Genomic DNA, 26078 nt, shown 5'->3' on the forward strand with positions numbered 1-26078 from the left:
AAGAGGCCCGTCAGTACTCACAGCAGATTGTGCAATATACCGTTTGTGAGCGCCCTCTAGCGTTTAATTGGTGGCAGTAGTCAGAAATGGGCTACGTACGTGTCACAATCATATGGTCAAGACAGTACTTCTCAGCTTCCCTTTACGTTTTATATAACTGATGACATTGTCAGTAATTCTGCAGGAGAATCGGGAGCTGTGACGAACAGCGGTATGCAATTTTAAGTATAATATTATAGAAAATGATCCAGACAATGCAACCCAGTGCATGGTTTGTCTATTAACCTTTCCCTCTTTCATTTAGAGACAGACCTATGAGATGACGTTACTGTGATGCAGGCTGCACCACCAATTTTCGCCTTGATTATTATGTTAAAGCTAACGGCAGCAATGCATCTTTGCAATACATACACGTATTGATCCCTTAACACTGTTTGATTTGGAATATTTTTCTTATTCAGTGTCGACTATTATGTGAACAGGTATATGCTAGTAGTAAAGACTTCAGGGATAAAGTTGGTTCTGTTTTTTCCCAGCTAGATCTAGTTCTTACTGCATCCTGTTGAGGGCGACAGAATACATGTAATGTGAGTGCCAAAACCTTTTTGTATGTACACTATAGGTTTCAAATAATCATAAACAATGGACACTGTTTTATTATTTGCATCGACTTGCCATGTTGATATAAATCTACAATTACCCTGCAATCACCCCGAGTAAGGAATTAAAAAGGAAAAGCCTTAAATGACAAAGTTAAGCAATACATGCCTTTGGTTTTATTCAAGCAGTCTGTCCTCCAGTCTATTAAATAGAAGGACAGAATAGAATGGAACAGAACAGAAATACAAGAGATTTACTCAGACATGTGGATAGCCCTGTCTTTGTGTTGACTTGTGAAGACTATCATTTAAAGATTTTTGTTAAGCGGTTCTGGTTCAGATACCATAATATTTTTTTGAAATGACAAAATTTCTATCTATATATGGAATTAATATACAAGTTGTGTAGTGATAGTAATACAGTTATTGATAGCTAAATGTTCTCTGAAAAGCCTCTGGTTAATCCACTGTTAAATCAAGAATTGACTCTAAAATTATTTTCCTCACAGTGATCAGGCCACATCATATCTTTAAGACCTCATAGTATCATATTATCCCAACAGAGCATGTCACTCTCAGACTGCAGGTTTACTTGTGGTTCTTTGAGTTTTTAAAAACGAGAATGGGAGGCAGTGCCTTCAACTATGCTGCCCCTCTCCTGTGGAACCAGCTCCCAGTTTGGATTCACGAGACAGACGCTGTCTCTACTTTTAAGACTAGACTTAACACTTTGCTTTTTGATAAAAGGTATAGTTGGGGCTGGATCAACAAACCCTAAACTTTCGCTTAGTTATCCTGCTATAGGCTCAGGCTATTACTGGACTTCATGTTTTCTCTTTCCCCTCACCCTCAGTTGGCTTCTGCAGATGGCTTCCCCTCCATGAGTCTGGCTCTGCTAGTGATTTCTTCCTGTTTACAGGGAGGTTTCCCCTTCCCATGGTTGCAAAGTATGCGCTCATTGGGGGTAGCTTGAGGTTTTCTCCAATACTGTAGGGACTTTAGCTTACAGTATAGAACACTTTCAGGTGATTATTGTGGTGAGCTGGTACTATATATATAAACTTGAATTAAATTGAATGCTGTTTTTGTAATATCAATATTAATCAATATTTGTTACATGGATTATCAAAAATCCAGTAAATGCATATTACTTCTTCAGCACTCTGTGTCCTGTGTACTTTCTAGAGAGAAAAATGTTGTAAACAATTGCCAACAATTGATTGCTATGTTCTTAATTTAGGACTTTGTGTGCTTAACTAACGACTGTTCAGCATTAAAAAAGACACCTTGTGTGCTCATTCAGGCTTGAAATCAGTGTTTTGTAACCAATATTTCCCCCTTTCAGTCCACTTTAATCTTAAGGCACAAAACCAAGACCGAATTTGCTGTGATGAGAACTCATTCTGTATGTTTATACAAGTGTCTTTGGCCCATGGAAGTAACTCCTCCCTGGAAGAGTGATGGGAATTAGATAAAAGTACAGGCTATCTGTCAGTATCTCACAGGATGTGAGGAGAAGTTTCCAGAGACACATTTTTCTTCTGTGAACGAGATTTACTGTGAGCTGTCTCAAGAAAGATGTCCTTGCTTTTTAGGAGACCCACACTAACCAGGTTGCTGCTGCTGAAGAACATTAAGCAAAATCAGAGGTCAACCATCTACAGCAAGCCACCCAAGGAAAAGATTGGGCCAGTGGTAGGACTGACTAACTTTTATTGTACTTGTAATTGAACAGGCAGACATCCTTGAATATCTACACTGTATAATGTCCTGCAACAAAAGCAAGAACTGCAGTAATATTTTTCCTGTACTGAATGGATGCTAAACCACAAGTAATGCCATTTTAGGGACTATGGTAGCATAAAAATGCAAACAATATAAAAAAGTCAGTCATTGGAAGTCAGTGTCTGTGATGGTTCAAATGCCCTTAATGCGAAGAATTCAAGCGAATTGCATTCCCCAGTCTGCAGAGTGGAAGAGATGTTTTATTCATTTGTTATTTATAAGTCAGTGCAATGCTCTGGCCTCTGTAAAGGGATCCTATGATGGAACTGCAGCATAGCAGGAAGTGTTTATGCCACTATAAATCTGTTGATCTGTCCTAAGGGACATCCATAGGGGCTTTTACAAAGCTCATCCCAGGTTAGGAATACCATGGTGGAGAGGTACAGAGAGAATATCATGGCAGGAAAATATAAGTGGGTGGTGGCGGTGAAGTTATATCACGCAGTGAGTCACTAAGACCGGGACCCTCTGTCGTGTTCATTGGCTTAGTCCTTTCTGTTCAACTTAACATATGAAAGAAGATATTTGAGAGCTCAAACACTAACACTGCATTGAATGTGTATTATAACCTTTCATGTAGATTACATTTGCAGTGTCTGTGAATAAAACACTCATGGTTATATTTTATTGGACTTTCTTACAGCAGTCTACCTTTGCCTTTTGCGTGTTTGCTGTGACTCTCCTGGCCCCGGCTGGTTGGATCATGCATCATATCCCAGAATATCGAAGACAAGGCCAGAATACCTCAACATGATTGATTTCTACAGGAACTCTGCAGACAGACACCCAAGCAATGTCACTGTGTGAACCTCTCTCCACTGTGTAAAATCTCGTGAAAAAAAGTAAAACCTTTGTTAAATCTGAAGTCTGACTGAGCTATTTTCCTATATAAACAGTTACATATGATAACTATTGTGTATTTTATTTCTGAGATTATTGACTGTTTTGAGGGTGATATAAAAAAAAGGACAACATTTTTTCTTTAACACACTTTGAGGATATCATTTTCATCAGTTAGGAGTATAGACAAAATTCTTGGCAGAAACCATGATGGGAAGGGTCTGTCAGGACCTCAGACCGTAGGGTCTGTTTATCGTTCAGTCCTGCATTTAATAGCGGAAGTGCCGCTTAAATGAGAAATGCTGCATTTAGACACAGGCTTAAGTATTCATACACATGCACATTTATAGCTCGAAAGTGTTATTGGATAACAATGTACTCTTTAAAGCGCCCAGCTGATAGTGGAGATTAATATTAATATTACTAAATATCAGTATAAAATATTAGGACACGCTGCCAATCCACGGTGGCCAATATGCTGTATTTATATAAAATAGGGGAAAAAAAACCCACGATGTTTTCTCAAGGACATGTTTAAGAAGGTGTGACAACCATCTGTTGCATGTTTAGCATTTCATGCATTACAAATACACACATGTAAAGCATCACTGAGGCAAATAAGCGGAGGTGCTTAGTATTTCCCTCCTATAATCAGCTCAAACAGGGTTGTCGGGTTGTCGGAATTCTTGAATGACAATTTGTCAAAGCCGGATCAGTCCATTTGGAAAGGTGTGGTGTGTCACATATATGTCACCACCCATCTCTGCAACGAGAGAACAAAATCCCCACCACCACCTCAAAAAAAATATATAAAAACGATTTACAAAACAAGCCCTCCCTTTATTTCCGTTCAAAGATCGCAAAAGCGACCGAAGCACAGCTAAAACACCACAGCGTATAAATCCGTCGTGCAAAGTGGTACAATCAAGACGAGCCTGGGCTGCAAGGGGGCATAGTCACTTTTTCACGACTGAGGGAAACACAACGCCGGGAAGGGAAAAACCTATCAAAACAACTGACAGTCTGGGTTTTATGTTTCCCCAAGTGTCTGCGAAATGTCTACGAAGGCAGAGCAGTGTAAGTACGGCTGTGTGTATCTGTGCGTGCGTGTTTCTGTTTTGTCTTGTGAGGGGGCTGGAAACTGATTTTTTATTTTTTTTTTGGTTTAACCAAGAAAGCGAACAAGGGGAGCTGTCCTTGGTGATGAAACCGCGGTTGCCAAGGCAGGTTGCAACACGTCCTCTCACTGCAGAGGATGGCTGGAGGTCTCAGTGCACACAGAGAGCCACTGAATCACTCTATGTTTCTCTGCATGTTGATGGAACAATTCCATGTCCGAATCGCTCTGTGGTCCGGGTTATTTATTTTTAAATTTTTTTTATTTTGATTGACGTGGCTGGCTGAGGCGCGTGGGAAAAGCGAAGTGTAATGCTGGTCTCAAGGTCGACCTGACAGGCTACTGAACAATATGGTGGCTTCATATTGATCAGTCGTGGGGTCTGATAACACTATATTGACGTCTGTTGTTCATTCCACTTCACTGCTTGTGAACAGGTGGACACCAGCCGCTGTCTTCTGTTTTTTTATTTTTATTTTTTTTTACCGTAAACAATAGATAAAAGACGGGGTCAAACTCAGTGTTAGGGGTTCCCAGCCCCATCAGCTGGTTAAAAGTTGGGTGTTGCTCCTGTTGTTTGGTAGACAGTAAGTGAGGGAATGAACAGAAAACGCTGAATCTGCTGTTGTGACTAACAGCTCGAAATATTATTAAAAGGTTGAAAAATATTTAAAACATTTGTCCTATCTTTCCGAGGAGGTTTAATTTTATGATGAACCGGAAAGATGCTGTGCTTCAGTATTTATCGCAGCACATGCTTTGACCAGACAATCCTCCAAGCCTGCAGCTGTTATTTTTATTTTGGGGTTTGTCATTTACAGGTCAGGAAGGAAGCTAAACATTCCTGCCTAAAGTCACAGAAAATGGGTCAGCGATCACCCACTTCAACATATTTGAACTCCTAACAACAAACAGCACAGTCATATCTGAACCTACAGAGATTGCTTCAATATAGAGCAGCCAGCTGGGCTCATTACAGAAATGTTCCTCTGTGTTGCTTCTTAAGCCCCCTTTCATGTTCGCTATTACCACATTTTCCCAGCTTGTCTTGGGACTTGAACTGGCAACCTTTCGTGTGTGAGCTTGTTTCTGTAAGCAGTAGGTTACTGCCTCCTCTAGGGCTTCCTGTGACCTGCTGCTATGACAAAAAAGGTCACCCGGTGAAGGCCAGAGAACCATGGGAAAACAGACTTTTTGTTTAACTTAATAGCTGAAGGATTCATGTTAAATGCTACCTAACAGCTTGTTCAGTTACATGATATATGTCTTTGCTGTCGTGCATCATATCTCACTAGTGTTGATTTGCTTGTTGCTCTGCTCTTTATTTTGTCCAGTTGCCTCTAAGATACGATACTTGCAAGAGTATCACAACCGTGTGCAACACAATATTTACCCAGTGCCCTCCGGAACAGACATTGCAAACACACTGAAATACTTTTCCCAAACCCTGCTCAGGTAAGTACCCTGCTCTGGAGCCACCAGGTGAAGTAAAGATTGTAGAATGTTTGATATCAGCTTCCTTCACAATCAGATGAGATTAATTACAGCAGGTCACCCTGATACACTTTCTCAAAGGCATGACAGTGACACAATTCAATGTCTCATATCAATTCATAATGTCAGCAAGAAGTTAGGGAAGTGGCCATCATGGCAGATGTTGCCTCGCCTCTTCTGCTCTGAAAGATACAGACTGTAGCAGATTTCCTGTGTAATTATGGTGTCGTCTTTTTAAGGCAGCTGCAGAGATAGATGGCTCAGTGATGTTTATTGATTCAGTGGTCGGTTGCTAGATGAACACTTTCCTGGGGCGGTTTGTTGTGTCCTTCCCAGAGGGCCTGGAGTTCAGCTCCTCCAGCTATGCAGTTGCAGGGTCAGCCTGCTCTCTTGGGTGCTGTGAAGGGAACAGCCTGTTATTTCCTCTTCCAGCATAGGTCAAGTAGGCAGCCATTTTGAACACGTCTAATTTAATAGAGCACTATTTCCTCTTTTTTTCCCCCTCTCTGTCCAGTTGGAGCTTCATTTTTCCAGACATGCTCTGCAGAGATAGGATATTTCTTGTGGTTGCAGTATTACTACCCGCCAGCTTCAGTGAGAACAGAGGCACTGTCTTTTCTTATTAGCTAATTTATAAAAAAAATGGTGGGCCTCACTTCTATCATTATTATCAGCTTAGGATGCAATCTATTTGAGATTGGCTGCTGGCCTCAATTCTACACAACTCCTCAGCCATCCATAAGGATTATTCCTCTGCCGTGGTGCTCACAGAGTATCCTGGATACTCCATGCTTTGCTGAAGGGCTGTCCTGAACCAGTCACTGGGGTGTTTCAAATGTAGCCTCTCAGGGCACAGATTGAGCGTGACAGGGGTGGCAACTCTGGGAATGGGCATTAACTCGAGTGACGATTGTGCCTCTGCGGGGCAGTATCAAGCGAGCGAGAAAAGAGTCACTCAATATGATGCCACTGTTAACGGTTCTTTGATATTTTCCCGAAGCACAGTCTCTTAGCCTCAGACATGCAGAACAAAGTCACTCTGCCCACCATTAGAGGAGTCTGGATTCCTCAGTGGGGACTCCAGGATTATCCATACACCTGTGCCTTCTGAAGCCCGGGGTGAAGAAATAGAAGAAAAAATCAAAAGGGAGAGAGAGTGGGAAAGTGGGAGTAGCGAGCCTTGAGAAGTGGAGCAGGCGTGTGTCATCTTCGCAGAAAAGAAATAGCCAAAGGAGGAGGTTGTTGATTCATGCACAAATTTCAGGTCAGCTAGAGGGTAACGTTATCTCTTTACCAGCAAGTTTTATACGCGTTCTTAAAGATGAGGCACAGCTTCGTCAGACTGAGCTCTCTGTATCTGTGAGCACTGACGTTGCAACAGACTGTTTAGCCATTATTTCAGATGCAGCACAGTTGTTTCACTTCACACACCTGTCAACATGTTAATGCAGGAAACACGTGCTTTGAGTAACTGATACACACATATAGTCCATGATTTTGCAACGACAGCGCAGGGTTTGACAGTAAATGTATGTCATGTGTCCGTATCAGTGCATTTCTACATGTGTTTTATGTGTCGTTTGTAATTTTCTCGTGTCGTTTTGTGCGTATGTGTGCACATATGCGTGTGTCTTTGCGTGTATATGTTCAGCGTGCGCGCACGTGTGTGTGTGTGAGCGCGTCTGATGTTTATGTCTATGTTCATTGTTCAAATTAATGATGTTTTCTATATGAAATATGGGCAGTGAAAAAGTCATACTCTGAGATACAGTCTTGTCGTTGTCTATAAGTCCTGTTTGAGTTTATGCTGTATAATAACACAGCTTTGATTACATAGTTTAATGAATCTACGCTGACTTAAATCCTACAGAGTATAACTTTGAGGGGATCAGTCACATGATGGTACGTTATACTGTTCTTATGCCATGTTAAAAATCTGAGAAAAAAAAAGAAATCCCCTTTCTCACTTGCCATGTAACTCCAAATGCTGCAACTCTACTTTTTGAGTGACCTTTTAAAAAAAAAGAAGCCAAAAAAAAAAGCAATACATCAACATTTATAATCTGGGCTCTCATGGTAAATCCCAGTCATTTGCCTGATAGAACAGCTTAGCTCTTTAATAATGTGCAGTAAAAAAAAGAAAGAAAAAAAAAGAAAAAAAAGAGCAATGCTCTCTGGCCCTCCCCCTCCTCCCTCCTCCACCCTAGACGCTCCACACTCAACCCGACTAGTTTTTGCTTTTGTTTTTTTGTTTTTCTCCTCTTTTAAAATCGAATATGTCCACCACCTTTCCCCAGGGGACAGCAAACACAATTGTCCATCCTGCATTAGCTCACAAACATAATGCTACCAGTCATCTCCCCCGATACAACCTATTCCTTTGTCATTATAGTTTCTCCTCTACTGTAGATTAGTTGTTACATTTATTTTAGAAACCTGAATCCATATGCCTGTTGGATCTCATTATTTCTCCTGATGATACTGGTACAGTATCATAACGTATGCATACAGACATTATTTCTCTGGTGCAATAAACATGTGCTGTGACCTAAGAGCACTTGATCTAACCTCACACACATGTTTATTACTGGCTGAAGCATGTTTCAAAAGTGTCACCTCTGTATTTTCCCGAACCAATTTGGTGTCACTCCCATCCTTGACAGCCCCACTAAAGACAAGGAAATTTCATTTGGAAAATATACTCTTATGGCTCATTGGCCTTTTTTTTTGCATGGTAGCCACTGACCTTGCCGATTGGAAGATGGCAGCCATCGAGGGACAGCCGTTTGAGCTGTCCCTTTTTGGAGAAGTATGGGGTTGCCACTGAAAACATGCCATTTTTTATATTTTTGCTCCTTGTCACCAGATACGCATGAGATGCAGTGATCATTGCAGTTTGTGCTCATGTTTTTTTTTTTGTTTTCCAAGTGCAAAGATAGACAAAACGAGATAAATTCAATTAAAGTCACACGGAACAGACAGCGCAGGGAAAAATTGCCCGTGCCTGCAGTTATACAGTTAAATAGTGAGACACTGCATCCTATGTGGGGTTTATCTGGGTTTGTTTTTTTCTATTTACGCTGTCTCTGTAGTGCCATTTCAATGTAATGTGCTGTTTTTTTGTGTCTTTGTTGTCTCTTTTTTTCCCTTGTTCCCCTCTCCTACCTTCCCTCCCCTCCCCTCCCGCCCCGGAGCAGCATTCTGTCCCGCACAGGCAGGAAGGAGAACCAGGAAGCTTCCAATTTGGCCGTGCCCATGACCATGTGTCTTTTTCCTGTGCCATTCCCACTCACCCCATCTCTAAGACCACAAGTCAGTTCCATCAACCCTACAGTTACTCGCTCCCTCCTTTACAGCGTTCTGCGCGATGCCCCGTCAGACCGCGGGGGGCAGGGGCAGCAGAGTCGGGACGCTCAGCTCTCAGAGTACCCCTCTCTGGACTATCAGGGCCTCTATGTGACCCTCGTGACCCTGCTTGACCTCGTGCCCCTGCTGCAGCACGGTCAGCATGGTGAGTCAAGGCCCAGTGCACCACTGTTTGTCATCATCATCCCCGAACCGTCTGGCCTGCATGAAGCCACTGCTGCTTTTTTGGCCTCTTTTGTAACGGGAGGAGAGAAGTCCTGCTGAGGATCTTGAGGGATGCATGGGGTGATTGGGAGCACGCTGGATCCTGTCAACTTAATCGTTCATAAGCCATTGGATACACCAGACATAGGCCTTCTCTTCTGTGTATCATACTTGACTGCATGTTTGTTATGCAAAGTGGGAGAAATGTTTTTACTTATGTTGTCATGTGCAAATATATAAGGGGAAACACACATAGGCGAATGTAATGCTGTTTTAACACATCACAAACACATTAGAGAATGAGTTACATCCACACAGTTTTTCACAGGCAAGGCTGCATCACAGTCAGTGCTCTTACTTTTCATGAATATTTGACCATTGTTAAAAAACAAACAAACCCTCAAATGCATAAAAACTCATTTGCTTGACTAGATTTCTCTACTTTTCCTGAGGGTAAAGTTTACTTCAGTGGCTTTTAAAGAAGCTCACATTTCCAAGTATTTTATATTTTTCAGTTCTACTAATAAATAACTGACATCTGTGGCTGCATACAGTATGCTAATACTGTATGTACAGCTGATTGAAGAAGTGTCTGTGTATCTCTCTTTGTCTTTTTTTGCATTTTCCCTTTCTTCTCAGATCTGGGACAATCCATTTTTTATACGACAACTTGCCTCCTGCCTTTTCTGAGCGATGATATTCTCAGCACTTTGCCCTATACTATGATTTCCACTTTAGCCACATTTCCCCCTTTCCTCCACAAAGACATCATTGAATACCTGAGCACCTCTTTCCTTCCCATGGCTATATGTGAGTATGACCTATCACAAGACAGTCATAATGAAACTGCTAAATGATATATCTAGAAAGACAAGTAAAGGTTTAAGGCTTGCACATTCACTTGTCTCTCAACTATTGTACTGCAACAAACAGAAGAAGTGATCCTTCACATTATTGTTCTTTCCCTTCTTTGCCTGTGTATAGTGGGGTCCAGTAGGAAGGAGGGGGGAGTCCCAGCCTATGTCAATTTGTCTGCCTCATCTATGCTCATGATTGCAATGCAGTACACGTCAAATCCAGGTAAACAATCATATTCAAAGTATTAAGATATCCAAAGGCAACTGTAATAACTGCCTTTTAGTTAATCTGATCTCTGCTTCTTTCTAGTTTATCACTGTCAGCTGCTGGAATGTCTAATGAAGTACAAACAGGAAGTGTGGAAGGTATTTCTCCTTTTAGATACATAATGTAGATTTAAGGGTCTTTTATTTTTATCTGCAGAAATATGAAATGTACTGTGCCTAGCAAAAAAGAAAACTATCTGTCCTTACTTTTCCATTGGCACTAAATATGAAGCTAACAAGCAGACCATTCAGCTACATTAGCAAGAAGACTAGAGGCTGGAGAAAACAGTACCCACTAGTACTGAATAGTACTGAAAGAATACAATTACGATTTGCTTATCATGAGAAAAGCTAGCACAGATTTATCCTTGAACCACATCCTGTTTTTTTACATTCCAGGCCAGCTTTTTAAATTGCTTCTAGTCTTTTCTCTTTGCTAAGCTAATAGCACGTAGCTTCATATTTAACACACAGCTGGTATTGCTGTCGCATTAATATAACACAAACCCCTGCAGTTTAAAATAAATGAAAAGCTAAAAGATGAAGGCTGGGCTCCTCTACATAAGCTGCCTTTATAGGTTAAAAGTATCTCTGCTGGTAGTGGTATCAGCAATACTGGCCTTTATTTACTTGGTATCTCATTGATATCATAATTTGCAGCATCACACACCCCTGCTTGCTCCTAAATACGTTGCCTACTGGTTACTGTTTTCTACATTTTACTTTAAATTTAGATTTAGTCTTTACTATTTTACTTTGTCTGCATTCATATTCAAATGTACCTAAATATACCAGCACTTTTATGTACATATGATGTTTATCTTGTATGCAGGATCTGCTTTATGTCATATCCTATGGCCCATCCCAAGTTAAACCTCCAGCTGTGCAGATGCTGTTTCATTACTGGCCGAACCTGAAGCCGCCAGGAGCCATCAGTGAATACAGAGGACTGCAGTACACAGGTCAGATTCTCTTTATGCCACATCTACTTCTTTACCAGACTTTAGACTTATCAAAGGTGTCACCTGTCAATTGTTTTTCTTATTTTTCTCTCTCTTCCATTTCCTGGTTCAGCCTGGAATCCCATCCACTGTCAACATATTGAATGCCACAATGCCATCAACAAACCTGCTGTTAAGGTGACTGCAATCTCAAAAACCATTAAAGCTTAAATATTTTATGCTTCTGGGATGCATAAATAGATAAAGCCTAGAGTCTTCCCTTGAGAAATTAAGGGGGTAAGCATAGGGGAAGGTCTTATATGGCCTTGCTTAGATTGCCATGTCTGATTCTAAGCTACTTTATATCAGCGATTGGTGCTGCTCTGCTTTGTCAGCCTTTACTCAGCTGTGCACAAACGGACAGAATAGGAACAGGCGCGTAGAAAGGGGGTGGATTTCAATTACCAGAAGCAAAGAAGGGGGTATGGTGGGGGAAGGGGGGCTTTAATTGAAAGCGGTGACCCCATGCAGCCCTTGAGGATAGGGTGGCATCGAGTAAGCACAGTGAATTACAGTGCACCATCTGAACATTGAGGCCACAAGCACTGGCGTTTAGCACAGGGCCAGGCACAGGTTGCAAGACAGTGGAGCAGCATATGCACGCAGCCATCCACACAGAGGCGTGGGGACACAGGTAAAGGCGTCACATGATTTGTTGGGTGAGAGAGTAGCCTAGATATGTGATAGGGACACGTGGAAAATGTGAACTTCTTAAATTAACATCATATGTTATAAAATCGTTGTGCTTATAATTGACAAAATGCACTGGCCAGTTCATTAGGTGTACCTGTTAACAGCCAATCACATGGCAGCATCAACATTTATCTAGGCACCTACTGAAGTTCAAACTTAGCATCAGAATGGGAAAAAAAAGCGATTTGAGTGACTTTAATGTGGTTGTTGGTGTCAGACAGGCTGGTCTGCGTATCTCAGAAATTGCTTGTCTTCTTGGGTTTGCCTACACATGTGTCACTGAGACCACAATTCACCAAAATTGGATAACAGAAGATACCTGGTTGAGGAGCCTTCATTTTGCTGCTACATTCAGATGCTACGGTTAGAATACTTAGGTTAGAAGACTTATTTCAACAGCTCAGGCTGCAGGTGGTGGCACGCTTTGGGCCCGCTTAGTAACAACTGAGCATCGTTTGAATGCCAAGGTATACCTAACAAAGTGGTCAATGTGTGTAAATTATACCAGTAGTGTCCTATTATTTAGCTATTTGGAACCTATGAAAACCTCATTACTTTTACTGTATTTCATCTTGGTTGCAAATAAAACATTGAATATAATGTGTTAATTTTTCAAATATCACCTCCGTTATCTCACACTAACTTTATTACTTTTGCAGATGTGTATAGATCCTACTCTTTCTGTGGCCTTGGGAGACAAGCCCCCTCCTCTTTATATATGTGAAGAGTGCAGCCAGAGGATAGCAGGGTACGCATCTGTTTCACCTCTTTCCTCCATCCCTCAACCCTCCCCCTCCTTCAGTGGGATGCTATTGCAAACAAACATCACCTACCGCCTCCCTCATTATTCCTCTTTGTAACCCAGGGGAAACACATTGGCATGGTTACATAATTCCCTTGTGCCAATAATGAGATCATCATTACAAAAAAAGCACATCCACTTGTCTCTCTTTTTTTTAACGCAGAGACTATTATAATTTCATGGCTTTACAGGGTTTTTTGTTATTGAGAAGATATTTTTGTGTTGCAACTCTGTAAGGAAGCTGATAACGATGTGTATACACCAGTTGGAATGACTATATTTATATCATACACATAAGTCATGCATTGTTAAATAATTTCTTCGACCTTTCCAGAGATCACGCTGAATGGCTTGTTGATGTACTCCTGCCCCAAGGTGAGCATTTACAGTCAAAAAGGTGCTGAGTAAAGATAAGATACGTATGCACTCTATACTAAAAAATGTATTAGCCGATATGCGTTGTGTTCCAAGCTGCCATATATTTTATATTGAGGTTCTAATTTCCATGAAAATATAACCAATTTTCAAGACATACGTATGTTGTTTGCAAACAGTTGTATTTCAGTTCTGTTTATTTTTCTTGCAGCAGAGATATCTGCCATTTGTCAAAAGAAGGTAAGACATTTATACTGCAGCATAATGACTTTAACGGTGCTGTGTACTCTCAATCATTGCCATTACTTATTAACCTGACTTCCTCACAATAATAAAAGTCTCCACAGCAAACAATACACTGGTAAAACATAGAGGACTTCCCTGACCTGTGAAAACATGAACTTAGATACACTTTATTTGTGATCCATAGTTAGCTCATTTATTTGTGAATCTGAAATGTGTTCTCCCCTGAGGAGTCCATTCACTGAAGCAGCTCAGTAAAGACCTTTCAAAATAACCTGTTGGGGCCTGATCTTTGTTTGCTGTTGCTGAGTGCTTCCTGCTTGTTTCCTGGGAGACACTGGGAAAACTGAGTGCGTGATGATGATCTCAGGTATTCCCGTCAGGTCAGCAGCTGCCTCTCTTTGTCCTCTGAAACAGCTGGCCTCCACCATGGTTTGCCCAGCCGTTTATAATTCACCACTTCCCTTTTGGAGCATCTTTTGTTCCAATCATTCTCCAACCGAGATTTGTGCTAGCTCTTTCAGTGTTAGCTGAGACATATTACTCATAAATGAGGCATTACTTGTCATTTTAAAATAGCTACTTTTGAGTACATAATGATATCTAAGAGCCGTGATGCGAGAACAACAGTATGAGTATTATCAGAGTAGCATTTTTTTGTTGTTCAAAGCAACATGGATGAATAAGAGCACTCACCATCTGAGGCCAGATATGTTAATTTGATAGGGAGCAATTCATGCCTCTAATGGCACAAGATTAGAGACTGATCAGATTAGGGTGGCTTTCTAGTGCCATGCTTTTTATTTTTAGAAACCTGAGACACCGCGGGGACACATAAAGACTTGTTCTATTGCTTTAGATGTGGACAGATCCTTGTATCTTCGGAGAGAGTGATATTCATTATCAGAGTTGCATTTGAGCCCTGAGAGATGTTTATTTTTAGACGATTGTCATCAGGCGTTATTGGAAGTGTTTTTTCTATTTTTCTATTATACAAGAATAGAAACAAACTGATTTCTCTTCCCTCTGCTCCCCCCTTGTTTCTTGGCTTCAAACTGCAGAACTGTAGCTCTCATGTTAGAAGGGCTGTGGTCACCTGCTTTTCAGCTGGCTGCTGCGGGCGCCATGGCAACCGGCCTGTCCGCTACTGCAAGCGTTGCCATGTCAACCACCACAGCAGCGAGGTGGGGGCTGCGGCGGAGACCCATCTGTACCAGACCTCGCCCCCTCCCATCAACACCCGTGAGTGCGGAGCGGAGGAGCTAGTGTGCACCGTGGAAGCCGTTATCAGGTACATGCATGGTGTTACAGAGCATATAGTTGTGACTCTGTGAAGCACACTTCAAGACAAATATAAAGACAACAATGCTGCCTCAGTTCAGATTAAAAAAATAACAAAAACAAACGAAAAAAAGTGAGATTTTCTCCTCTGCTCTTTCTCCTTTGCTCTATCTCACATATGACCTTCTCTCTGTGCCTTCTCAAATCCCTCTCTTATCCTGTGTATACCTCCAGCCTCCTAAAAGAGGCAGAAATTCACGCAGAGCAGCGTGAGTTTGAGCTGAATCGGCGTCGTCAGATGGGCCTGTCTGCCTCCCACCACTCTCTGGACAACATCGAGTTTGATAACAAGGAGGACGACCAGCACGACCAGCGCCTTCTAAGTCAGTTTGGCATCTGGTTCCTGGTGCGTAATCACAGGGTGTCGCTGTATCTGTCAGTAACAGGGAGCGGGCAAAAACGATGTGTATGGCACATTGCCTCTCATCACTTCTCTTTTCAATTTCCGAGTTTCTTTGTTCACATCTGCAGGTAAGTCTGTGCACACCCAATGAGAACACGCCCACAGAGAGTCTGGCTCGGCTGGTCAGCATGGTCTTCCAGTGGTTTCACTCCACCGCCTACATGATGGACGACGAAGTCGGAAGCCTAGTGGAGAAGTTGAAGCCCCAGTTTGTCACAAAGTGGCTAAAGACAGTGTGTGAAGTGCGCTTTGATGTCATGGTCATGTGCCTGCTGCCCAAACCTGTAGAATTTGCAAGGGTAAGATATTACAGCGTCATCATAAGATCATAGGATTTTAATACCTTACATGAAGGAGAGTTTTCACTGGTCTAAACTGGTCTATGCACATTTTTCTCAGGTGGGCGGTTACTGGGATAAGTCATGTAGCACAGTGACACAGCTGAAAGAGGGTCTGAACCGCATCCTGTGTCTAATACCTTACAACGTCATCAGTCAGCCACTGTGGGAGTGCTTTATGCCTGAGTGGCTGGAGGCCATCCGTACTGAGGTGCCCGACAACCAGCTCAAAGAGTTCCGGGAAGTGCTCAGGTATATCCATCTCCCTTAACTGTTCATGGCATATATTGCATACAGTGGGCAGAGATGATTGCAGTAAAATTGCAGCACAATAATAATAATAAAAAAAACCACTTAAAATATTACAAGTTAGCATCACTCATTGTGTAACACTATCAAAGGATCGCTATGTAGATGAATTTATATGGTACTGCTGTTATTCTATTCACAGCAAGATGTTTGATATTGAGCTGTGCCCACTTCCCTTCTCTATGGAGGAAATGTTTGGCTTCATCAGCTGCAGATTCTCTGGCTACCCCGCGTCTGTGCAAGAGCAGGCTCTGCTGTGGCTTCATGTAAGCATGCACACACAAACACACGAAAGCACACAGAAACACGCTGTCCTGTGTCAAGTTCTCATCCCGCCGTTCTATCCACAGTGAGTGTGAATTGCACAGGTTGTCGTAGAGTGCGAGAGTCTGGGCAGGGGCCCTGCTGAATATGGATCTGGGTCACAGAATGAGACGGATGGAGATATGAGGGATTTTGCCTTTCATCCCATATGCACTCACAGCTTGCCGCCCTGTATACATGGATCAATTTCAAGTTTTCTCTCACAACTGTGATCAAGAGATTGCATTAATTTAGCTGGAGTAAATAGGTCACGTTCACAGCAAATACAGAAGTTGAGCTTCAGTTTAATGTTTTCTCGGCATGTGGTGTGATAAAGTCACACAGGCAGCAGTCTAATTTTCTGCCAGATACGGAGCATTTATATTACTAGCCAAAGTTTTTAAGGTATTAACTGACGCCGCCCAGTATTCCCAAAAAATAGAATACTGGGCGAAAAATAAACCTGCATGTATTCAAAGTAACTGTAATGCAGAAATGTACAAGTGTATGATTTTAAGGATGACAAAAAGTAATAACACTAAATCTATTTACTTTGTGAGAAGTATATTAACCTTGTGATGCCTTCTAACACTAACCCTATGTTTTGGAGAAAAGGAAAAAAATCCTGTGTGTTAGTTGAATGGCTGTTTGTCTCCAGAACTATTTATAGAATTGATACCATAGGGTTCAGGTTACGGTTATCACCGACTGATTGGTTTGTGATTTAGACCACACAAGTAGCAAGTATAAATAAATGATCCACATTTTTGTGTGTCTCGTTGGAGCTCAGGTGCTGTCGGAGCTGGACATCGTGGTGCCTCTTCAGCTGCTGATTGGGATGTTCTCCGATGGAGTGAACTCTTTGAAGGAACTGGCCAATCAGAGGAAGGCACGCGCGTCAGATCTGACTGGCAACACTGGAGCTCGCAGGGTGAGGAGGACCGCAATGCTAAAAATACTCCTAAGAATAAGACAAAAGACATCAATCCCCATTTTCAGCCTTTTGTTGCCATTCATTTCAGTGGCTGTTGACAACAACACAGATCAGAACACATCACCTCACTGTGCTCAGATCATCAGCTGAATAGCTATTATTAGGGCTTTGTCTGTCGATGTGTTTTTTGGATTAATGGTGTACACGTTTCTATTCTTCTTGGTTCTATTTTCCACTGTTCATTTTGGAATAGACTGTATGTTACCATGGCAACCATCAATATCGAAATATAGCTCTCTTCAAGGGATTAATTGAATTTGGCTGTAATATAAATTTATGTTCAAAGACACCCACACATCCGCACAGATGGCTCCAGATTAAGTCGACATGCAGCTGATCCTGCTGTATTACTTCACGTTTAACTTTAGGAGATGTAAACATGCTTTGTGAGATTTGCTGTCATACCTTGCTTTTTGTCAGGATGGTGTTTGCTGTACACAGCAAACACAGCTTGCTGTAGCACTTGTTAAACAGAGAGCAGGTCAGGCTGCTGAGGGCAGCGTGTGCATGGAGCATGAGCTGGTGTGCCTGAGTTACGAGAAGATATATCATTTGTACTGTTAAAGAGAATACACCAGGAGTCAGTTTACAAGGTTTCATGATGCCATTGTGTATGAGACTGAGTGAACAGTCTGGCAGATTTTATATACTGCGCGAGCTCGATTAGTGAATGGCTCCCAGTTGTGCAGATGAGGCATTAAAGTAGGAGAGTTGGAGCACCACACTCTGGCAGAAACACATAAACACACACAGAGAGGGAGCTGACAACATTAGAAGTGACGAAGATGGACATAAACACAGAGACATCAGGAATGAGGAGAAGGCGTAGCTTCGAGCACGGCGTAATTGTTGTATAAAAGCCGCAAATGCTCAGTTTAGAATATTTTGACAGCTTTTTTTCAAATATTTGCAAGCATTGCCTTTCTATTACTTATAATAGATCTTTTATTTACACTTTTGTTTGTGGACCACATAATAAAATGTAACATAACATAAAAAAAAAGGTATGTGATGCATATTGATATACACAAGTCTAACTGACATTTACAGCCTCGCAACGCTTTCTGTCTCATTTTAACGTGACCCTAACAGCTGAAGAGAAACACATATTTCAGTTTAATGACTATTCTCCTTTCTCACAGGTGAGTGTGGTGTCAGATCCAGGACGTCGAGGCCAGCACAACACTCTCAGCCCTTTTCCCAGCCCCTTCCGGAGCCCCTTCCGCAGCCCTCTTCGCTGCAGCCCTTTTAAAAACCTGGGTCATGCCGCTGGTCACTGCGCCCTGGACCTGGACTGTGATGACGATGACATGAACCTTGGCTGTTTCATTCTGATGTTTGACCTCATCTTAAAACAGGTGACCACCTTCCTGATGAAAACCTATAAAGCATGTTTTTAATTGTGATTACAGTTCTGTCTCTGATGCTTCTCTTTTGTGTGTCCTCATGTTATAAACCTTCTTATTGTACAGCAATTTTCACATTATACAGTCTAGTTTAAGCGAGTCACTCTTCTCAGTCATTCATGTAGAGAAAAATGACACATACACACTATACAATGATAATAATACCCACCGGTGGGATCTTGAGATTTGTGTGTCGTGCTCTAATTTTTGTTCCTCTATTTTTATGGTCGTCTCCCCCCCGCTGTCCCAGATGGAGCTCCAGGATGACGGTGTGATGCTGGGTCTAGACAGTAGCCTGGGGAAGGATATCGTGGGCATCATCAACAATGTCTTCCAGGCCCCGTGGGGTGGCTCACACACCTGCCAGAAGGATGAGAAGGCCCTAGAGTGCAGCCTGTGCCAATCCAGCATCCTGTGCTACCAGCTGGGCTGTGAGCTCCTGGAGAGGCTGACCCCCCGGGAAGAGATACGCCTGGTGGTGAGACACACAGCATGCATTTTTATGCATCAACTTTGAATTAACCTTGTGCATTAGGCAGGCAGGGCTTTGGAATGAGTGCATGTAGCTCCACGTGTCCCAAACCACAGCGCCAAAAACAACACTGTGTCAAATTGTGCTACCTTTGTTTTGGAGTAAACACACAACATAAAGCATGCCTTTCACTCATCTCCAACAAGTCTCATTCCTCCACAGGAGCCCACAGATTGTTTGGAGGAAACCTTGCTTACCCCTCCACCAGATTTCTCCATCGGGGTGGAGAATGAAAGCAAGGAAGGAGACAACCCGAGTGGCACGCACACCGACAACCCCAGCAGCCAATCTCCTGATCACGCAGGTGTGTATCGATTGTTCTGCTTACAACTTGATGTTTAAATTAATAATACCAATCATCCTTTAAGGGTTAACTGGACTTTAACTTAACTGGATTTTGGACTTGATGTATATCTAAGCTAGTTGACGCTTGTGACTTTTGACTACTACTAATACAGTTTAGTAGTTTAAGAGTTTGATACCAAATCTGAGAAACAGTGATATACATGAAGTCATAGAAAATTTCAGAAACCCAGTGAGATATTGTGAGTATGCAGGAAGGCTTGGTAGATATTTTTTTTGATGGACAGAACAGGATGAGCTATTTCCTTGTTTTTTGCCACAGTACAGGCAAAATTAAAAGTTCAATTGTTTTTTCTCTTTCTTTCCAGCAATGAAGAACAACTCTGATAAGAAGTTCTCCTACCAGCAGCTCCCTGTGTCTTTGAAGCTCATATACACCATTCTGCAGGTGCTTGGTCTGAATAACTGCATATCAAATCAAAGACTAGAGGCATTCAAAAATGTTTCTTTCGATTTATTTGAGTGCATATGTGTTACACTGCGAGTCACACACGTCTTCTGCATTTTCAGGAAATGTCAAAGTTTGAGGAGCCTGATATTTTGTTCAACATGCTGAACTGCCTGAAGATCCTGTGTCTTCACGGAGAGTGTTTATACCTCGCCTGTAAGGATCACCCGCAGTTTCTGGCTTACATCCAGGAGAAGATGCTCATCCCTTGGTGTGTCCAGAGAACACTCCTCCTCATGCAGAAAAAACACTGAACTCATGCATGCATTTGTTTACAGCTTTTAATTGTGCTAACTCCTTAAGTGACATTTGTGCTTCTGTCTCTTCTGTTTTCAGTCTGTGGTCGATGCTGAAATCAGAGTTTTGCCAGCTGGCTTCGTTGGCCGTGCCGCAGCTTCTCCACGCCCTGTCTTTGTCACATGGGGCAGACATCTTTTGGAACCTCATCAACACAAACTTCAACAGCAAAGACTGGAAAATACGATTTGAAGCCGGTGAGTCATAAAGTAACAGCGTTAAATTTCAGACTGCGTGTCTTCCTAGGATGGTCGCAGACAGTTTGCGGCTTCATGTGCAGATATGATCATCAAAAATGGATATCTTTGGCTTAATGGTTTGTCTTTGTGGTTGCGATTGTAAATGAAGAGGATCGCCAGGAAGAGGAGAGGAGGATCTGCTTATATAATAGGCTTCCCAAACCACTGCCTGCCCACATCTCCCCTATGTGTTGCCATGGTTACCTTGGTACAGGCAGCAAAGAGGAATTGTGGGATTAATGAGGGTTTTTTTCACATTGTGTTTGGCGGAGAGGAGCTATTTGCTCTGTCTAAGTAGTCAACTGATGCATCACAATGTCAGCTTGCGATGCTGTTGATCTGTGTCATGACCAATGAGCACTTCTAATGTTATTATATCCATTTAGTAGGGTAGAAATATTGGTATAAATCTACACATGCATGTAATATATTCCTAAATGAAGTCAACTAGTGTTCTGACTCAATGCACGGTCCCACACTCGCCCACACCGACACCTAGCACTCAACACCACATTGGCTAAGAGCTTATGGGTATAAGAGTGCAGCGTCTATTTTTAGATTTTAATCTGAGGAATGATAAGTAAATCACTTTATTTATTGAAAGCATCGCCTTTGCTAAAAAAAAAAAAAGCATTTGGTTTTACCACCACATTGTGCGAAGACAAATATTTAGTAAAACATTAACTCATCTCAGTCATCTTCCTCTGGGACCTCTGGGCTGATTCTGTTTATTGAATCATGGTAATTATATGAAGACATCTGGCAGCTCACTTGCTCCGTCTTTGTCTGCAGCAGTAATTCATTTCTCTCTCTATTCTCACGAAATCTTCTCAGTCGAGAAGGTAGCAGTGCTGTGTCGTTTCCTGGACATTGGTGCAGTGACAAAAAACCACTTACTGAAGTATGCCTTGGCTCACGCTTTCTGTTGCTTCCTGGCCTCTGTGGAGGATGTCAACCCTGCTGTGGCCACCAGGGCCAGGCTGCTACTGGACACAATCAAGAGGCCATCCCTTCAGGTACTTTGCTCTTGTTTTTAGCAACAAAATTTCTGTTTATTTTTCGCGTGAAGGATAAATAAATTAAGCATTCTCACTAAGACAGGGTGTGTTGGTGTGCATTTAATTATAGTTTTGGTATTTTCCCAGTTATTGTTTCTTTATTGTAGTTTTGTATCTTCAATGTGTTGAAAGCTGTAAATTTTATTTATGGATTTTCTATGTAAAAGGATTGTACTTGTTGTGCATTTTTAGGGCTTATGCCTGTGTCTGGATTTCCAATTTGACACTGTGGTGAGAGATCGTCCCATTATTCTCAGTAAACTCCTACTCCTGCACTTTCTGAAGAAAGATATCCCCGCGCTTAGTTGGGAGTTTTTCGTCAACCGTTTTGAAACATTATCTCTGGAGGCTCAGCTGCACCTGGACTGCAACAAAGAGTTTCCCTTCCCTACTAGTATGTATCTGCCATGTCCCCATTCAGATGTTTTACACCTGTAAGAGAAGATTTACAACTTAACAGTGCTTCAAGTAAGCTTTGCAATCCTTGTTTCTTTGACAGCTATTACAGCTGTACGAACCAATGTAGCTAACCTCAGTGATACAGCAATGTGGAAGATACGACGGGCCCGTTTCGCGAGGAATCAGCAGAAGAGTGTGCGCTCCCTCCGTGACAGTGTAAAAGGAGGCACGGACGCCCAGTCTAAAAGAGCCTTTTCACTCCCTGACTCACTGAGCAACCGACTACGTGAGTAGAAGACATCAGCTGTCAGGCTGTCAGTCTTATTTCTAACCTGTGTCAAAAAGTCTGTTGTTAAAAAGTGTTTGCAAATAGCATTTGAGACTTTTTTAAGTGCTTTGGCTCGCATGCTATGACATAGAAATCTATAAAAAAACAACTTTCTATTTGGAAAATGACCTGCCATTATAGATTCTGTCACAAAGTGATGATCATTGCCTTTTTTTTTTTAAAAAAAGAATCCTTTTCTATTTGCAAATACTGTTTGACCAAGGTCCTGTTCCATTTTCCTAATGTTTCTCTCCTCACTTATATGTTCCCGACGCTCATTTCACTTAAATGTTTTATCTGTGGCTCTCCACAGAAGGCTGTCTGAGTTTCTGAGATACTCGTGCTGCCTTCAAACACAGGTTTATCTGGTTGATCCAAATGTCCTCAATCTTTATAACATTTGGATTTCACACCCTTTAAATCAAAAGTATACGCGTCTCTTTGTGTGCGCATGTGTTGGAAGATGATGAAGCTCAGACATGTGTCCTGTGCTACCTCCCATGTACGCTCTCCTAAATCTTGCTCTTCATATGTGGTTTTTAGCTCTAAGGCTTACGAGGCAAGAGCTCTCTGCCCCGACACTGGGAGATATGATAGAGAAAGTCCTGCCAGGTAAATAACATTCCAAGTCTTCATCATATTGGAGAAAAAGTACAGTAAGACTTTCATGAAAACGATGTTCAAATATTAAATATTTAGTATTATACAGTATTATTGAAAATTCTCAACACAACCCTCATTTCCTTGTATTTTTCTTCCAAGGACCTGGACGGTCAATAATTTTTTAAAGTGCTCTTGAGCAATAGTTCTCCAGGCTTTCTGAAAGTCTTTCAAACGTTTGCTTTGAAAGATCTTTTACTCATTACCCTTGTACACAGCCATTTTTAGATGAATGTTTAGTTTTTTATATACAGTATGTTAAGCCACGTAACAATGATCTATGAATCATTCAAGCATAAAAAAGACATGATGAACTAGTGTTGTGTCTACACATAACCAACAAATTATAATAATAATAATAATGGATTGCATTTATATAGCGCTTTTCAGGGCCCTCAAAATGCTGTACAATTCCACTATTCATTCACTCTCACATTCACACACTGGTGGAGGCAGCTACAGTTGTAGCCACAGCTGCCCTGGGGCAGACTGACAGAAGCGAGGCTGTCATATCGCGCCATCTGCCCCTCTGGCCAACACCAGTAGGCGGCGGCTCGAACCGGCAACCTTCCGGTTACAAGACGAACTGCCAACTCTTTGAGCCACGATCAAAGAGTTCTTAGCAAAGAACCAATTTTAAATTCTATCTTTAGGCACTTTGTTACCTGTAGCCTGGTGCAAAAACACCTAATTTGTTCCTATTTCTTTAGTTTAAACAAGCAGAAAATACTTGTTTAACTATGGGTAACTATGCCAAATTACACAAGAAGTGGATTTAGAATCAGTAGCAACGACTTATGGAGTGATGAATCCTTAACATGGTGAACATCTGTGGAGGAGGCTGGAGAGAGGTACAAGAGCCATCTGTAAAACATGGTGCCCTGTCATGGCTTGGGGTTCTATTTCAGCCAGTGGCGTTAGGGATCTTGTCAAAATTGATGGAATTATGAACACAGAAAAGTGTTGTCAGATTTGGATGCTCTGGAAAGCATCTGATTGGCAGCAGCTTTATTTTCTGCTTTGCAGTGATCCCAAAGATATTTGCAGTGCTGTAAAAGCATACCTGCATAGAAAAAAACACACAGTGGAACACATCCTGGACTTCAACATTATTGAAACGGTGTGGCATCATCTTGACAGAGAATGAAACAAAAGGCAGCCAACATCCAAAGAAGAGCTTTGAATGTCCTTCAAGAAGCCCGGAGAACTATTTGTGAAGACTACTTAAAACTTCCATAAGAGAGTTTAGACTGTGGTGGAGAATAAAGGTGGTCATACCAAATATTGAATTTCAAGCTTGTTAGAGTTTGACAAACTTTATTTCCATGTATATGACTTCACATATTTCAATAAGTCACTGCGCCTATTTTCTTTGCAAAATATAAAGAAATGAGCGGTGGCTGAAGAGTTTTGCACTTTATTGTACATAAAAAATAATGTTTGGTCTATAGTGGCAGTCATTGTTCTTTCATCCTACTTTCTGGGCTAAAGCAATCCTGACACAGAACGAAAAACTAGACAGTCTGTTGTGCGTTTACCCCATTTACATATTCCATGAACACATTGTAGTGATGTATGTATACAGCATGATAATGGCTCCAACTCTCTTGGCAGAGAAATGGACAGGATGAGCTGACACCCCTCCACCTCTGTGTTGTTATCCTCCCTGCTACCGCACCCCTACCCTCTCCCCATCTTATCTCCCTGTCTGCAGCACGTTTTCTCCCACACTTTAACCCTGACGCTTCAGCCCCTCTTGCAGGCCAGACCCCTTCTCCCGAGGACGACACCATCATCAGAGACCTGCTCCCTGAGAACGCTGGCGTCGATCACCAGACGGTTCACCAGCTGATCATGGTCCTCATGAAATTTATGGCCAAAGACCAAAGCAGTGCTGAGGCAGATATTGGTAGTGCCAAGGCTTTCAACACAGTGAAGCGTCATCTGTATGTGCTGCTGGGGTATGATCAACAGGAAGGCTGTTTCATGATTGCACCTCAGAAGATGCGCACCTCCACCTGCTTCAACGCCTTCATCGCTGGCATTGCGCAAGTAACTGAAATATAATCAAATGTTTGCACCTGCATATTAAGCTTATTGCGAAAGAGTACCTGAACGTCGCAACTGCCAGTGAATTTAACTTATTTGCCCACAGGTACTGGACTACAATATCTGTTTGGGAAAGCAGCTGCTCCCTCTTGTGGTCCAGGTGTTGAAGTACTGCACGTGTCCCCAGCTGAGGCACTATTTTCAGCAGCCTCCTCGTTGCTCCCTGTGGGCCCTTAAACCACACATTCGGCAGATGTGGCTCAAAGCACTTCTTGTTATCCTTTACAAGGTACTTAATATTTTTTATTGCATGAATAACTGTACATTGAGTCTGCTACATAATGCCACCTAACCTCTAAGATATTTCTTTTTATGTTTTTGTGACATATTTTCTTCAATCTTTTGTACAAAATGAGCTTACATTGTTTTTATGCACCATAGTACCCTTACAGAGATATGGATGGCAGTAAAGTGGTCCTCCATTTGATCCACATCACCATCAACACACTGAATGCACAGTATCACAGCTGTCGCCCCCATGCTACAGCAGGACCACTCTACAGTGACAACTCCAACATAAGCCGCTATAGCGAGAAAGAAAAAGGTGGGAAAAGTAACAAATGCATTGTCTGTATCAGCAGTAGATGATGATGATGATTAGAATATGAAAATATGATATATGTCATAGATCGTTATGCTAGAATAGGAGGGAAAAGACATTGTTCAGTCAGGCAGATTATGACTTTTTAATGCTACATTAATGCAGCGCTCAAGTACATTTCACATATTTGTTCTCCACATTAGAAGAGGACAGTGTATTTGATGAGTCAGACGTCCATGACACGCCGACTGGTGCTGCTAACAAGGAGTCACAGACCTTCTTTGCTCGCCTGAAGAGAATTGGTGGCAGCAAGTCTGTGAAATACCAGCCGGTAGAGCTGAATGCCAAGAGAAGTAAGAGGCAGAGG

General features: G+C 41.9%; 2 protein-coding genes across 8 annotated transcripts in view; both read left to right on the top strand.

The window, feature by feature from the left end:
* The first annotated feature begins 1887 nt into the window (after nucleotides 1–1887).
* Nucleotides 1888–3249, top strand: LOC146366129 (cytochrome c oxidase subunit 8A, mitochondrial). The gene is made up of 2 exons (XM_084915144.1): nucleotides 1888–2294; nucleotides 3028–3249. The coding sequence occupies exons 1-2, from the start codon at nucleotides 2178–2180 to the stop codon at nucleotides 3136–3138; spliced, it is 228 nt and encodes a 75-aa protein (XP_084771270.1). The 5' UTR covers nucleotides 1888–2177; the 3' UTR covers nucleotides 3139–3249.
* An 806-nt stretch (nucleotides 3250–4055) lies between these two features.
* Nucleotides 4056–26078, top strand: part of unc79 (unc-79 homolog, NALCN channel complex subunit) — a 32028-nt gene continuing 10005 nt past the window's right edge. Inside the window, exons 1-31 of one of the 7 annotated variants that reach the window (XM_084913851.1) lie at nucleotides 4056–4301; nucleotides 5676–5796; nucleotides 9033–9346; nucleotides 10045–10215; nucleotides 10390–10485; nucleotides 10573–10628; nucleotides 11362–11491; nucleotides 11604–11668; nucleotides 12883–12971; nucleotides 13360–13400; nucleotides 13612–13640; nucleotides 14705–14934; nucleotides 15159–15330; nucleotides 15456–15686; nucleotides 15787–15977; nucleotides 16177–16300; nucleotides 17128–17268; nucleotides 18474–18689; nucleotides 18988–19215; nucleotides 19432–19573; nucleotides 19941–20020; nucleotides 20143–20291; nucleotides 20417–20574; nucleotides 21451–21632; nucleotides 21867–22068; nucleotides 22174–22359; nucleotides 22945–23013; nucleotides 24776–25113; nucleotides 25217–25399; nucleotides 25552–25714; nucleotides 25915–26064. In XM_084913851.1, coding sequence (XP_084769977.1) covers nucleotides 4280–4301; nucleotides 5676–5796; nucleotides 9033–9346; nucleotides 10045–10215; nucleotides 10390–10485; nucleotides 10573–10628; nucleotides 11362–11491; nucleotides 11604–11668; nucleotides 12883–12971; nucleotides 13360–13400; nucleotides 13612–13640; nucleotides 14705–14934; nucleotides 15159–15330; nucleotides 15456–15686; nucleotides 15787–15977; nucleotides 16177–16300; nucleotides 17128–17268; nucleotides 18474–18689; nucleotides 18988–19215; nucleotides 19432–19573; nucleotides 19941–20020; nucleotides 20143–20291; nucleotides 20417–20574; nucleotides 21451–21632; nucleotides 21867–22068; nucleotides 22174–22359; nucleotides 22945–23013; nucleotides 24776–25113; nucleotides 25217–25399; nucleotides 25552–25714; nucleotides 25915–26064 — 4669 coding nt within the window. In that variant the 5' untranslated portion in view covers nucleotides 4056–4279. Of the gene's footprint in view, nucleotides 4302–5675; nucleotides 5797–9032; nucleotides 9347–10044; nucleotides 10216–10389; nucleotides 10486–10572; nucleotides 10629–11361; nucleotides 11492–11603; nucleotides 11669–12882; nucleotides 12972–13359; nucleotides 13401–13611; nucleotides 13641–14704; nucleotides 14935–15158; nucleotides 15331–15455; nucleotides 15687–15786; nucleotides 15978–16176; nucleotides 16301–17127; nucleotides 17269–18473; nucleotides 18690–18987; nucleotides 19216–19431; nucleotides 19574–19940; nucleotides 20021–20142; nucleotides 20292–20416; nucleotides 20575–21450; nucleotides 21633–21866; nucleotides 22069–22173; nucleotides 22360–22944; nucleotides 23014–24775; nucleotides 25114–25216; nucleotides 25400–25551; nucleotides 25715–25914; nucleotides 26065–26078 lie in introns of those variants that run through there. The other 6 variants (XM_084913854.1, XM_084913853.1, XM_084913855.1 and 3 more) reach the window with 6 other exon arrangements.

This window comes from Perissodus microlepis, chromosome 19 (assembly GCF_051167445.1).
Source record: "Perissodus microlepis isolate ML-2025 ecotype Zambia chromosome 19, ASM5116744v1, whole genome shotgun sequence".
Lineage (NCBI taxonomy): Eukaryota > Metazoa > Chordata > Actinopteri > Cichliformes > Cichlidae > Perissodus > Perissodus microlepis.